This window comes from Cibotium barometz, chromosome 7 (assembly GCF_041138505.1).
Source record: "Cibotium barometz isolate CiBa-2024 chromosome 7, ASM4113850v1, whole genome shotgun sequence".
Taxonomy (NCBI): Eukaryota; Viridiplantae; Streptophyta; class Polypodiopsida; order Cyatheales; family Cibotiaceae; genus Cibotium; species Cibotium barometz.
Genome location: NC_141052.1, coordinates 1,610,343 through 1,625,324, shown reverse-complemented (window position 1 = coordinate 1,625,324; position 14,982 = coordinate 1,610,343). Strand labels below are relative to the sequence as shown.

General features: G+C 42.1%; 1 protein-coding gene across 2 annotated transcripts in view; it reads left to right on the top strand.

The window, feature by feature from the left end:
* Positions 1-14,982, top strand: part of LOC147636570 (ankyrin repeat domain-containing protein 2B-like) — a 57,487-nt gene that overhangs the window by 19,344 nt on the left and 23,161 nt on the right. For both annotated transcript variants that reach the window (XM_086799997.1, XM_086799996.1), the window contains exons 6-7: positions 2,472-2,564; positions 14,613-14,752. In XM_086799997.1, coding sequence (XP_086656123.1) covers positions 2,472-2,564; positions 14,613-14,752 — 233 coding nt within the window. The remainder of the gene's footprint in view (positions 1-2,471; positions 2,565-14,612; positions 14,753-14,982) is intronic.

Here is a 14,982-nt window from a genome sequence, read left to right as displayed (position 1 = left end):
CCAATATGTCATCGATCCTAGGAATAGGGAATCGATTCTTGATGGTGTTCTTGTTTAGCGCCCTGTAATCTATACACACGCCCACACTTGTGCTGTGCCAATTTCACAGGGTCATGACAATTAACATTCAGTTCATACATTTACCTCTGGTTATCTTGCAGCCGAGAGAGTTTTGACTTAAAAGGGATTTTACATTTTGTTGCACAGTTTTTTAACTCTTTCAGTAACTCAGCCTCCAAGTACACTCAAGAGATCTCAGTGTGTACTTTCCGAGATTCTAGCAGTCCATCTCCGAGCACTTCAGTTTCTAGGTGCTCTCGGCCTTCTTCAGTAGCTTTTGGTATTCTCAGTTTTCTCAACCTTCATAGCACTCTCTTACTTGTTGGAGTTCCTAGCTTTTGGTACTCTCAGTTTTCTCAACCTTCATAGCACTCTTACGTGTTAGAGTTCCTTGCACAAGGGGATCTTCCGCAATCAAGAGAGTTTGCATACTTTGTGTGGGTGATTATGGCCTCCGAGATTCTTGGATTTCTTACAGCTGAGGATCAATTGGATGGCACCAACTTTAGTAGCCTGTGGAGTTTATGCTCTGTAATATCCTCGTCGCCAAAGGTTTTTGGGGGATTGTCTGTGGCAGTGAGCCTCGACCGTCCTGTCCAGTTCCCAACCAGCCAACTACTCCACAGAGTCATTAGTAGGGAGTTGATGAGATTTTCAAAGGCAAAGGCGATCATATCCTCTAGGAATGCTAGACAGATTTGGGGTATCCATCTAAAAATCCAGATCAATTTATGAAGTTCATTTCAAACATAATCTTAACAAGTGAAAACATGATTTCCCTGATTTACTTCAAAATTTTAGGCAATTTCTACTGCAGTTTCTTAAGTTTACAACAGCGCTCTGATACCAGCTATGAGACCCCTCTGCCCCTTCCCCGCACACCGGATTCCCACTTGCTAACAGCGGAAGTATCTTCCTCTTGCGTGGAGCAAGGTTTCCCAACTCGGGGCCTCGCCCATGAATATGGATGGAGGTGCATCAGGCAGTGATTATCGGACCACGATCAAAGATCTCAAGGAACAACTGCTCAACATCAAGGAAGTGGTTTCAGTTCCGAGCATGGATGGAGGTGCATCAGGCACCGATTATCTGACCACGATCAAAGATCTCAAGGAACAACTGATCGAGAGTTGGTCAACATTGCTCTTCCCGCCATCCTACCAAAGCTTTCGTACCTCTCCAAGTCTCTCAATGAGAAGAGGTGCACCTCCAATAACTCTTGATGAGCTGGTAGGTCTTCTTTTGCAAGAGGAGCAGTCCAGGGTCAACTCCAGCACTTCCACTCATGGGGAACATGCATTTCAAGTCAAAGATAAAGATAAATTCAAAGATGCTTCCAAGAAGAAGAAAGGGAAGCGTCACTACTGTCACAAGAGGGACATTACATCAATGAACTGCAGGAAGTAGAGGAAAGAGCAAGCCAATTTAGCAAAGGACAATTCTGAGGATAAGAAGGACAATGCAAACATGGTCGATGATACTTGGACCTTCTAGACACATTACCATTACAAGGGGATTTGTTGAATATGCTTAGTCTTCCCTTAGGCAAAAAGTGTGTGTGAGTGTGAACACACACACCCTAGTATTATCTAGATTTTATCTCTTGCGTGATGTAGACCTTTTATTTTTGTATGGTCCTCATGACCTTATCTTTTGTACTTCAAAGGCTATTTAATAGCCCCCGTCTAATGAAAATGTGTGCATCTTGATTTGTGTCCACGACTCCCTCCACTCTCTCTTGGTATCGGCTTTCCCCTTCTCTCTCCTGCATTTTCTCTTCACCAACCTTTTTGTTAGCCAACAGGGCTGCCAGGGTGCTGAATGACTGAAGGCTCTGATTGGGGACAAGTGGGCCATTTGTGGACGAGAATAATTTAGCAGGGCCAATGAATTGCAAGTCGAATTGAGTGATTTTCACCATCTTTCAGTTCTCAAAAGTTCCTGTTAGACTCACTTTTATGCTTAGCCAACCATATACTTATGTGGAGGCACTTACCTAGCACCCTTTATCATGTAACCTGCGGCTGATTTCTCTTGCTCCCTATCACCTCCTTTGATTTGCCAACATGATAAGTCACTTTCATAGGCAAGATGCCTCCGGGTTTTCGAGAGCTCTTTACACACTTCCACCCAAGCTAAGACCGTGGATGTCCCTCTCCTTACTACACTCATGGCTTCTGCGAGACTAGTGCTGTGAAGGAGTTTTTTGCTCCAAGCTTTTTGATTCACATGTTTTAAGAATTTCAAGGTCATTAAGTAATTGACTTTTTAAACTTATGAAGCATTTCATGTAAGTATACTGTGTGTTATAGCTTATTTAGTCACTTAAAAGCTTGAAGCCTCTAACTCTACTTTCACATCAGAAACAATGAGATGAAGGATTAAAACTTTGCTTTATTTTCTTACTGTAGGCATTAAAGGCTCTTTTAGCAGATGGAGCTGATAAGGCAGAAAAAGATGTCGAAGGGCGAGCAGCTTTACATTTTGCTTGTGGTTATGGAGAGGTAAGTCTTTGTATAATCTATGAGGGCATCTGAATGTTTATTTAGAGACTGCATACTAAGGTGGTGATTGTCTATTTACTTCTAATTGTGTCATCTGTAATAAATGTCGACTCCACTGTAACCACTGCCATTCAAATGGTGTGAAATCTGTGATTGTAAGAGGTGGCAATGACACCAATGAGTGCAGACAAAATCCAAGAAACTTTTGGAACCAAAATTAGAACTGCAATCTTTTTCTGCATATGCTCAAGCGCCAATGGGCAGCGTGGTATGTATAGAATACCCTTTCACTATGCCAATGCCACACTGCAATCTTTTTCTGCATATGCTCAAGCGCCAATGGGCAGCGTGGTATGTATAGAATACCCTTTCACTATGCCAATGCCACATTGTATAGAATACCCCTGTTCAAGAGTTCAATCATCACATTGTGAAGTTTTCGTCCGAGTTGCGGCCAGTTGATATTGTGCTTATTCTTTCTATCTTTAGCGGTGCATTTGCCCTATCAACTACTTATTTGCTGTACTAATTCTTTCTATTTCCTACTTCCCTTAGTGCTAGGCTTCATTATGGTTGAGTCTGCCCCCCTGCATCTCCGGAGGTTTGACAGACACTCAGTACGAAGGGCTTTGTGTGAATATATGCTCCTATGTGTGTGTGTGTGTGGAGTGCGTGTGTGAGCATATCTTGATACAAAGTTCTACACCCACTATTGGGCACTGATGACGTTAGTGGGGATATCGTAGTATCTAGTCCGTACTATGCATAATGGAGTTGATAGTTATATAGTCTTGTGGATTGATTACCGTGAGTATATAACATGCACGTTCCTAAAAGGTGAATTTGGGCATGTTCCTGGATTCATCTAGGTATATAATTCAGCCGTATTAGCGGACATGCAGATTTCACATTGTGAAGTTTTCGTTCGAGTTGTAGCCAGTCGATGTTGTGCTTATTCTTTCTATCTTTAGCGGTGCATTTTCCGTATCAACTACTTATTTGCTGTACTAATTCTTTCTATTTGCTACTTCCCTTAGTGCTAGGCTTCATTATGGCCGAGTCTGCCCTGCATCTCCGGAGGTTTGACAGACTCAGGACGAAGGGCTTTGTGTGAATATATGCTCTTATGTGTGTGTGTGTGTGTGTGTGTGGAGTGCGTGTGTGAGCATATCTTGATACAGAGTTCTACACCCACTATTGGGCATTGATGACGTTAGTGGGGATGTCGTAGTATCTAGTCCATACTATGCATAATGGAGTTGATAGTTATATAGTCTTGTGGTTTGACTACCATGAGTATATAACATGCACGTTTCTAAAAGGTGAATTTGGGCATGTTTCTGGATTCATCTAGGTATATATAGGATGGTGTTTAGGGCTGAAAGAAGACTCCCAGAGCTTCCGCATGTTACATTGGTATTAGAGCCTTCTTCAAGTGTAAAGATTCAGGGAGAAAACCAAAAAAAAAAAGGATTTTTTTTTCTGTTTGTGTTGTTCGTTTCTAGACTCCGGAGGACTCTCTCTTTCGGTGTGACTCTTGTCCCTAGAAGGGCGGTTGGTTTTTAGCCTTCCGAAGCATCCGGAAAGTCTCGCAAACGCATAGTGGATGGTTTTATTGCGTTTTGGAAAGGAAGTGCATATTCCCACTATGGCGAGCTTCGACGAAGAGAGAGAACAAAGAACTTCGGAACAAGGAGCATCAGACAGCCCTTCGAGGGCCGTAGACATGAGTGTGCACGACATGTTTCAGACGATGTTGCAAGCAATCGCAAACCACAACACTAAGTTGGAAGAGCAGAAGGCGCAGATCTTGGTCGTGGAAGAAAGAACCCGTTTTCCAGCCCCGTTTTCTCCGACGACTCCTCTCTCTTCTTCTCTTTCCCAAATCCCGATAGCAAATCCTCTTCTTGATAACCCTTCTGGAGGGTTACTACCGTAGTCGAGTTCAACACTCAAGTTGCAGATGCAAGCATTGGAGGTTCGATTGATGGAAGACCATGTGGCAGCATCTTGTGCGCCTTCACAAGAAGACACCAGGCGACACTTGGAGCATGAAAGTTTTCTTGCGGCATTAGATGCAAGAGTGACACCAGCTTCCTCCTCCAGTCATCCTTCTGAGAGGATGAACTTCAGTTAGTATAATGGTAAACTTGACCCCAAAACCCTTTATTCTTGGTTGCAGCAATTTGAAGCTTATTTTGCTGTTGTAAGAAAAAATGATACAGATAGAGTGATCTTGGCTAGTTGGTATTTAGAAGGTGAGGGCATCGTTGTTTTCCAACAACTTCAAAACTTTCTCCACATCAATGTCATGCTGCGCAACCATAGCTCAGAATACCAGTATGTGAACACACTTTCAAATCAAGTCTGAGGATAGCCATATCATCATGCGATTGAATGTGGCTGGGGCATTCGTGAAGCCAAAAGGCATGACCACAAATTCATAGCGGGCCTGTTCTGTGCGAAAGGCTATCTTGGGGATGTTCCCCGCAACAATCCTAACTTGGTGGTACCCACTCTTCAGATCTAATTTCGAGACACCTTAGTCCCATTCAGCCTCTTAAGAATGTAATCTATTTGAGGCATCCGAAACTTGCTCTTGATAGCCAACTTATTGAGTGCACGATAATCGGCACACAATCCGGAAGAACCATCCTTTTTCTTGACGAACAGGATCGGGACTGCAAATGGCGACACACTACGTGCTCTCCATGACAAGTTCCAGATGGATCCAAGCTTGGGAGGAGGTCTATCTTGTGGTCCTCCGGTCTAGACGGGGGAGCTGGGGAGGAAGATTGTACGAAGAAAAATCTTCTGAAACTTGTCATGGAGAGCCTAGTACTTCTCGGAAGCACTGGCCACTGTTTGGACAGTCTGGATATAAACCATTGCACATTGTGCACCTTTTCGTATGTCTATTTTGGCCTGCAAGTGGGTTATTAGAGGGAAGTTCGAGATCCTTGGCTAACACTTAATAGTTATAGGGGCTTTGGACACATTCCAGGTAATCCGGAAAGTGTCTGTCCCAATCAATGTCTGGCTGGAACTTGTGAAACCATTGAATTTCCAAAATTATGTCTGCTTCTACAAGAGGGGCAACCATAAAGTCCCGCACAAACTCTATACCCTAAATCACTAGCTTAGCACCTTGAGCTTCAAACTTAATGCTCGTTGTCATTCTTGTGCCAAATCCCTCAACCTTCTTGTCTACCAAAGTCAGTAGGAACTGGGCTCGCCGAGCACCTTGTTCTGTTACCACATCCTCCGTGCTGTCGCCGTCAAATAAGACGATGACTCTCTCCACCAATGTAGCCAAATGTCTAGAGCAGTACATTGCGCTCATACTCCTTGTCTTGGACGCTCTTCTGCTTATCTTCGAGTTCCTGACTAGCGATTGCACCAACCAAAGAACTGGGGTTTCAAGAATCAAGGATGACCGCTGGGGTCTGTGTGGGAGCGGAATTCACTACGGAAGTTGGGATGATAGTCTGTGGAGTGGTAGTCTTCTTTGAACAATCCTTAGAAGTGTGTCCTTTTGTGTGACAAAAGAAATACCTACACTCCTTGTACTGAGTTGTTTCTTCTATACTCAATTTCCCACTAGTCTTGCTTGCCTGAGCTTTCTGGTCTGGAGTAAGCTTGGACGCAGTAGTCGAGTTCTTGGAGACAAAGGCTCGTGTGCTTTGCCCTAGGGAAGACCTCGTCTTTGGTTCTGGCCTTTTCTCCCCAAAGGCGGGTGCCTTGGGAGTGGAAGGCTAGGAAGTCTTGGGCTTTCCGCCATTATACTTCATCTCAGCACTCTGCGCAAGCGAGAGTGCATTCTCGAAGGTGGCTGGCCGAAACATGCGGACACTTTCCATTTTGACACGTGTAAGGAAAGGGGATCCCTTCAAGGAGGCGCCTACTTCACGTGCTTGAATGAGTTTTAAACTAAAAAATAATGTGATATTTCATAGCTCCGCTGCTATGATTGATAAATCTCAATTATTTTAAAGGATAAAGCTTAACATTAAGTAAATGATTAGAATGATCCCTAATTGGATCATTAACCCACTAATGGATTGAATCATCCATATTCATGAAATACATAAACTAAAAGCATTAAAAAAAAGGCATTAATTTGGCCAATTAAACAAGCATAGATTAATCTTGGATTAAGAAAAAGCTTTATGAGAAGCTTCATTTGGGTTGAGAATAGGTCATGAGAATGACCATTCTTTGAGTGAGAGAGAGAAATTGCATAAAAACTATATAAAAATTTATGTAATTCTTCACTACCATTCATCAATTAACTTCAATAGCATTTAAAAACCATTCCAATTAAGCTTCTCAAGCTTGAGAGGAGTTGAGAAGAGAGAGACATTGAGAATTTATGGAAAAAGATCAAAATTCTCACTTTACCTTAGAAATTGCTTGATTCTTTGATCACGGTAGAGGTCCCCAACCAATCAATTGGTTTGGTATGCTGATGGAGCCACCAATGGAGATTGAAGAAAGAGAGAAGCTCTAATTTCTTCAATTTGGAGAGAATTTTAGAGAACAGTAAAAATTATCATTATTTCAGCATAATTCTGGTATAGTAAAATTCTCCAATTTTTTTAACAAAGGACTCAGGTTCTATTTATAGGAGAGGAAGGCTCTAACCAAGACTAACTGATTTCTAGAATTTTTCAGATTTTAGTTTGGTTGAATTTGGACCAGATTTGGATCTAGTTTGGTTCCTTTTTGATTTGGTTTGATCCAAGAGAGAGGAGAGAAATTTCTGTAAAAGTTACACATGATTTTTATGCATAAATGGATGCATAAAAGAAATTCTTTTATATTAAAAGAGTGATTTTCATCATAAATGATTTGTATGCATAAACATATGCATAAAAGATATTTTTTTATATTAAAAGTGTGATTTTCATCATAAATGGATTTTATGCATAAATTAGATGCATAAGAGAAATTCTTTTATTCTAAAAGTGTAATTCTTACTAAATTGTATTTATGCATGGAAAGATGCATAAAGAATTTAATTTAATCCAAAAAGTGTTATTCTCATCAATTTTGATTTTATGCATAGAAAGATGCATAAAGAAATCTATTTTTATTTCAAAAGAGTTATTTTCATCAATTTTGATTTTATGCATAAATAGATGCGTAAAGAATTTTATTTTTATTCCAAAAGAGTTATTCTTATCAATTTTGATTTTATGCATAGAAAGATGCATAAAAGATTTATTTTTATTTCGAAAGTATTATTTTTATTGAAATTGAATTTATACATAGATAAATGCATAAAAGAATTATTTTTATTTTGAAAGTGTTATTCTCATTAAAATAGAATTTATGCATAGTAAAATGCATAACAGGATTATTCTAAAAGTGTTATTCCTACTAAAGTTGTCTTTATGCCTGATAAGATGCGTATGGAAAGTGATAGGATGCGATAAGATGCGTATGGAAAGGGATAGGATGTGATAAGATGTGTATGAGAAGTGATAGGATGTGATAAGGAAGGGATAGGAAGTGATAGGATGTGATAAGATGCGTATGAGAAGCGATAGGATGTGATAAGATGTATGAGATGTGCTAGGATGTGATAAGATGTGTATGAGATGTGCTATGATGTGATAAGAGGTGTATGAGAAGTGATAAGAGGTGATAAGAGGTGTATGAGATGTGCTAGGATGTGATAAGATGTGTATGAGAAGTGATAAGATGGGTATGAGAAGTGATAGGATGTGATAAGATGCGTATGGGATGAGTTAGGATGTGATAAGATGAGTTAAGATGTGATAAAATGTGTATGGGATGAGGTAAGAAAGTGTATCTGATGGGATAAGATGTATATGGGTTGTGATAGGGCGAGGATGGATGAGATGTAAAAGAATAGATGTGAAGGCGTATATGGATATATGAATGGGAATGTAGAAATGGATGTATGGATATGGATGTGGATATAGATGTATGAATGTAAATATGGATGTGGATGTGGATGTGAAAATAGATGTATGGATGTAAATGTGAATGTGAAAATGGATGTATGGATGTAGATGTGGATGTGGATGTTGATGTATGGATGTGGATGTGGATGTGAATGTATGAATGTGGATGTGGAAATAGATGTATGGATGTAGATGTGAATGTGGATGTGAATGTATGGATGTGGATGTAAAAATGGATGTATGGATGTAGATGTGAATGTGGAAATGGATGTATGGATATAGATGTGGAAATGGATGTATGGATGTAGATATGAATGTGAAAATGGATGTATGGATGTAGATGTGAGTGTGGATGTGGATGTGGATATATGAATGTGGATGTGAAAATGGATGTATGGATGTAGATATGGATGTGGATGTATGGATGTGTATGTGGATGTATGAATGTAGATATGGATGCGGATGTATGAATGTGGATGTGAAAATGGATGTATGGATGTAAAAGTGAATGTGGATGTACGAATGTGGAATAATGAATGCGAATATGTATGTGAATGGATATGAAGTCGATATGAGTGAATGGATGAGATGAGATGTCATGTGAATCAGAATATGAATGAATAATATAAGATGTAAACGAATGAGATGTAATGAGAAATGGATGTGATGAGACGCAATGTAAATTAAGAAAGATAGAAATGGATGTTATGTGAAGTGAATGAATCTGATGTGATGGGATGGAAACTGATGTATCTGGTCAAGAATGGATACACATATGATTTGGATTTGGGTTAAGTAATATGGATTGATGTGGAACAATCTGGAAAGATGTGAGTTCATTGTAGAAATTGTATTTGTGAACTGTTTGTAAATGACTGTTTTATGTCAAGAATGTTGGGGAAGCATTTTGACTGTCTTGAGAATGTGGTCGTGGAGACCTACCTGATAAAGTTGCAACAGCTGACGGAGAGTCAACGGAGGACGTCTCGTGTAGCAAGGTCGGTCGAGGTCTTGATCAGCCTCGGTTCGATTTAAATGGTTAGCTTCCGGTACGGTGGACGAGGGACCAAGGAAGCGGCCTATGAGTGAAGCGCGAGGTGACCTGCGAAGGATTCTAGAGGGTGCTGACCATACGGTGCTCGGGCTCTGGGTCGCCGAAGATACGCACACGTGCGTCGTGGAAGATATTTGGAACAAGGAGTAAGAGTTGTTTTCTGAAACTGGGCATGGATCTGGTTGATTGGCCTTGCTGGTCCTCAACGGATGAGTCCATGGCTCTTTTATATAGATCTGTTGGTTGATCTTGCTGATCTTCAATGAAGATTCCATCTTGATTTTTATAAGTGATTATATTGTCGGGTACTATGAGCTAGGAACTATTGAAAAGGCCCCTGAGTGAACAGGTGGTGAGCGTTCTGGTTGCCAACGATGCCATAAGTACATCGATGAAGGAATGATTGGAAATAAGGATTACCAGAGATTTTGAGGATTGAGATCAGTGACACAATGGTTTCATTAAAGGATTGTTTTAAAGATAGCTGATGCTGAGAAAAAGGCAATTTCATATTGGGTGTGTAAGTGGTGTGACTAGTTTAATGTTTGCATGAACTTTCGGCTAGGAGGCCTGGGAACTCTTTTCCCTGGTACTCGGGACAAAACCTAACCAAATTCTAAATTGGATCCCATCACTACAGTGGTTGGGTGGTTGGCTAACCCATGGGACTGGATGGGGTTAGGCTGGACTGATGGATCCGTAAAATGAGACTCAATTTCTATTGTAGTACGCTAGATGAAGTAAATCCCGGATAGTAATTGTTCTATGGAAATAGGAATCAACGGCTGTGCCTCTTGATGGGAAAAAAAGCGTTGATCTCTATGATCTAAGTGCAAGTTTCTTCCTTGATCTGACGAAGTGACTTTAGGTTCGGTTGGATCAGTTTGGTCAGTAATGACCCTGACTACGTTAGAGGAAAATTTTATCCTGGAGGAATCGTCTGTGCTTTTCGGACAAGGAAAGTTTTTATAAGTTCGGTTTTGGAAGAACCGAGAAATTAGTCACCTGTCCGGATATCCGTGGGCGAGGCGCCGAGTGTAGGACCCTTCCTCACGCAAGATGTGCTACTTCCGCTGCTAGCACCCAGAATCCGTTGTGCGGTGGGGACGGAGATCTTACACACTACTACAGACACAGACGACACAGGGAGGTAGGTAGTAGTCCCAGATTACAGATTTCTTTCAGAGAGCTACGCCACCACTCCCACCACCACCATAATAGGGGGGTCACACTTCAGGGTGTAGAGGATCTCCGAGCTTGACGGAGACAGAGAGCACCAGGCTACCAGACCCCCAGACTTCATGAGAGAGAGATCACTCAGATCCAGTCTCGCCACCAGCTTTATGTCCAGGAGAGGCTCACACATTTTCGATCCGATCTAGGGAGGATCCTACAGGAGGTCTTTGCCCCTCCTCCACTGATGTACACCATCCTACATCCCCAGTATGGTACTGGATGGAGCTAGCTAGATTTGCATATAGCATGATTGTATACCCGATGCATACAATACTGCACATTGAGCCCCTAGTGATAGAGCTCCATCCATCCCTTGTCAGTTTGATGGTTCTCTCTCCCATCGATCCTTAGCTTTTCAGCTTTGTACCTTGTAACTTTTTCTATTATCTGGATACCCAAAGGACATTGACAGTTGTATATTGTTTTGTTTCATAGGCCGACTTCGGCCTCTAGTAGACGTTAATAAAGCTCTCTCTCTCTCTCTCTCTCTCTCTCTCTCTATTTTTGCATCTCTCTCTATGTTGTGTGTTATCGTCGTCGCGAAAGATTGCTGAATTCTGTACATTGAAGTTACTGATTCTACTCATCAAGCTTTCGCATGTTACGTTGGTAGTAGAGGGGGATGTCATGTGCAAGACATGTGCATGCTCATTCCGAGGGCTGATCCTTCACGGGCAACAGATAAAAGAACAGTTTTAGAACCAGATTCAGGAGCTGCAGCAGCTAGGCGTGGGCAGGGAAGACACTGGTAGAGCCCAGGAGGCTATCAGCCAGCATTCATGAGGGGTATCTGTGTCGGCTGCCAGCAATGGGGGATTTGTCAAGGGGACCTGGCCAACAGCAGGTTGGCCAGCCCACTAGTGTTCTCCAAGGCCTATAAATAGCAAGGGCTAAGCTCATAGCTAGGCATTCAGTCCTTAAGGGGCTGAGTCAGTAGGCAGAGGACTTCATGGAGTTGGATAACCTTTTGAGGGGCAGCCAAAGGCTTGCCAAGACATGTACACTATATGAATATTCTGAAACTTGGCTATCTCTCTCTTCTCTCCATCAGGTTGTTCCAAGATGGTGTTTAGGGCTGAAAGAAGACTCCGAGAGCTTCCGCATGTGACAGTGCAAGCCTCTGTGAAGATCTACCAGGGGATCGGAAGCCATGGGCTGCCAACAACAGGGGTGTGCGTTGAGATAGGAGGAAACTCTTCCATGGCTCTCCTCCTCGAAGGAGGCTTCGAACTATGAGCTTGCCCAAAAGGGCCTTGCTTTGCACCATCAGGTCAATGATCTCTAAGCCCCCCTTTGTGAAGGGACTGAATGATAACTCTCCATATGTGACTTTGGTGTGTGTGCCTTGCCATCCACCCCTCTTGACCAAACGAAGTTCTTGGTGAGTGGTTGGACTTGGCCTCTTCAAGAACGCGAGAACGCCTAACAAGAAGTTGATGTATGTAGGCATATGCTCAATTATAGTAGTGCTACGTGTGAACAGGGCTTAACCAAGGGCACTTTTTGCCATGTGGTTTTTCCCCTTGGATATCAAGTGTGAAAGACCACTCTATCCATTCAACTTTTGTACTTGGATATTATATGGATGTGACTCACATACAAGAGTTGACTTGCATTTATGATCTACCACACACCTGCTTGCTCTCTCTTTGTGTGTCTTCATGTAGCTAACCCTAATATGCAAGAAACCCTAATTATATGTGTGAGTCCACAATTGGTATCAGAGCTTGCTGCTCGCCAGTCTACTTCCGCGATCCCCATCCGTCCATCCGTCCATCCATGGCCGTATGCCCGCCTTTTGTTCGAGCTGTTCTGTCCGCCCTCTGTGTGCGCACGCTGTTCCACCTGGCGCGTCCTTTCGTCGCCCACTCAGTGCTGCTCTGCCTGGTTCTCGCCTCCAAAGCTGGCGGCTCTAGTGCCCAGACAGTTGCCATTGCCCGGCCAAGCGGCAGTGCTCTCACCACAGCGAGCGTCCCTCAGTGACGCCTTGCCACACTTTTGGCTTATGTGGCATTGGATGAAATTCTACATTTTTTGGACTCCTTTCGTCCGGTAGTCGTACAGTTAGTCGTTGCTTCCGACTGTGTGCAGCTCAACGTCTTCGTTGTTGTCTCCAGCTCGTCGCCCGTCTCTACAGCTCGTCGCTCGCCCGCCACCATAGCCGTTCCCCGGGCACGTCCAGTTTCAACCTTTCCAGCCCTTCCCGTCGGCCTTCTCCCATGTCTTCCGTGGTCCTTCCACCTCCATGTTGTGCGTGCCTCTCCACTGTGGCCTCTACATTGCCCCCTCTGCTCCCACCAGCAAGTTTAGCTCCACCTCAAGTCGACTACAGCTCTCTAGGTCATTGTGCAGGTAAAATTTTTTGATTTTACAAATATCAATTTGTAGACACTTGCAAGTGCAAGAATTTGGGGGTTTCTGAGAGTTGCACTTTGAAATTTGGGGGATTTCTCAATTTGAGGCAAAATTGAACTTGTTGCTTTTCTTGGAATTTGGGGGTTTTTCAAATTGAGGTCAAAATGAGTAAATTGAGCCTCTTTCAGTCTCGAAGGATCGATTCTTTGTATGGAGTCCAAGAATCAAAGACAAAGTAGATAGAAGTGGAGTATCCATGATAATTTCCTCAAGGTACAAAAATGTTAGGCTCCTTTTTTCTGTAACCAGATGAAAGATGATGTGTGGTTTGTGAGAAGTAGTATTCTCAGTTATTTGGACATGTAGCCCCTTAATGCGAAATAAGTGCATTCATATTGAGATTAGAGTTGTTCCTTTTGAGGCGGAAGAGAGGTCCAAAGTTGTGCTGGTATATGTTTCTAATCTAACACCTCCATGAATTTGGAATTCCTAAATTGCAAGTTAACACTGCATGAGAACTCCAGCCGCATTACATATGCAACTTCGCTCCATTTTTGAAGGTCTCTAAACTTCTCCCTTGGAACTTTCTTTACTCCAGTGTAAGATCTCTTATATATGCTTTTCAGAGACTCCCTTCCACCTAAATTTTTAGTTCCGTATTCCTTGCTCGGATAAATATGTGCTAAAAATAGAAACATTCAGACTTGCTCGATACTGGTACAAAACATTACATTTGGAAGTTTGTACAACCATTGAGAGGTCCAGCTTTCAAAGTTTGGGCTTGAATACTTGTAAAGCCTGCATAGTTGCATTTTGTACCCGTACTCATCCGATGAGTATCTTCAGTACTTTCCGTACCACTCCATACGTACTGTACCTCGTATGGATAAGGTCTCTGCACCAAATATGAGGTTCAATGTACAACACTTATTTGGCCCGTTTTTTAATTATTTTAGTCAGTGGTCATTGCTCAGTAGTTAATAGTCAGTTTTCATTTTAGTATTACCATCGTCTTTCATGCTATTTTTGTATGGATGCTAGATATTTCTTATTTTACACACACACACACACACACACACACACACACACACATAGTAAAAAACATGAACGTACTTAAAGTACTTATCTTGATGCATACTTTACGTACTTGTACCGTACACATACCATACCGCACCGTACCTAAAGTACTCAACCACTATGAAAGCCTGTAAGATAAGTATGTTCGCTTGTTAAAGGCTTTATACACATATCCCTGGCCATTAAAAGGAGGGTTCTTACTCCCTTGTTCCTCATGGGCAAGGGATCTTCCCGCCCTGACCTGCAGCCCATCCAAGGGAGGAAGGGGGATGTTTGTAAAGACACTTTATGCCTAGCGTATGTGCTACATTATGCTGAATAAAAATTACATTCTTGTTTTACAGTATGGCCTAGTTGATACTCCTCATGGGTGGACTGTTTTCTTTCTTTTAGGTGAAATGTGCTGAGGCACTCTTGGAAGCTGGAGTAGCTATTGATGCTCTTGATAAAAACAACAATACAGCTCTTCATTATGCATCTGGTTATGGAAGACAAGAATGCGTCGAACTTTTGTTGAAAAATGGAGCTTCTGTGTAAGTAATTATCTTTATTTTTACTTCATGTCATATCATGACCCAGACTTATAACTCTATCCTCAAAGCTTTAATCATTACTTTCATAGAGAGTAATACAATGTGAAGTTAGAGAGCAGGATGGTTCTAGGTGCAGCTCTTCCACTTTGAATCATATCTTCACCTTAAGGGCTGTAGTTGAGGAACACATGCTTGAACTGAGAGCTGTTTTGTGCTGCTAGCAAACATTT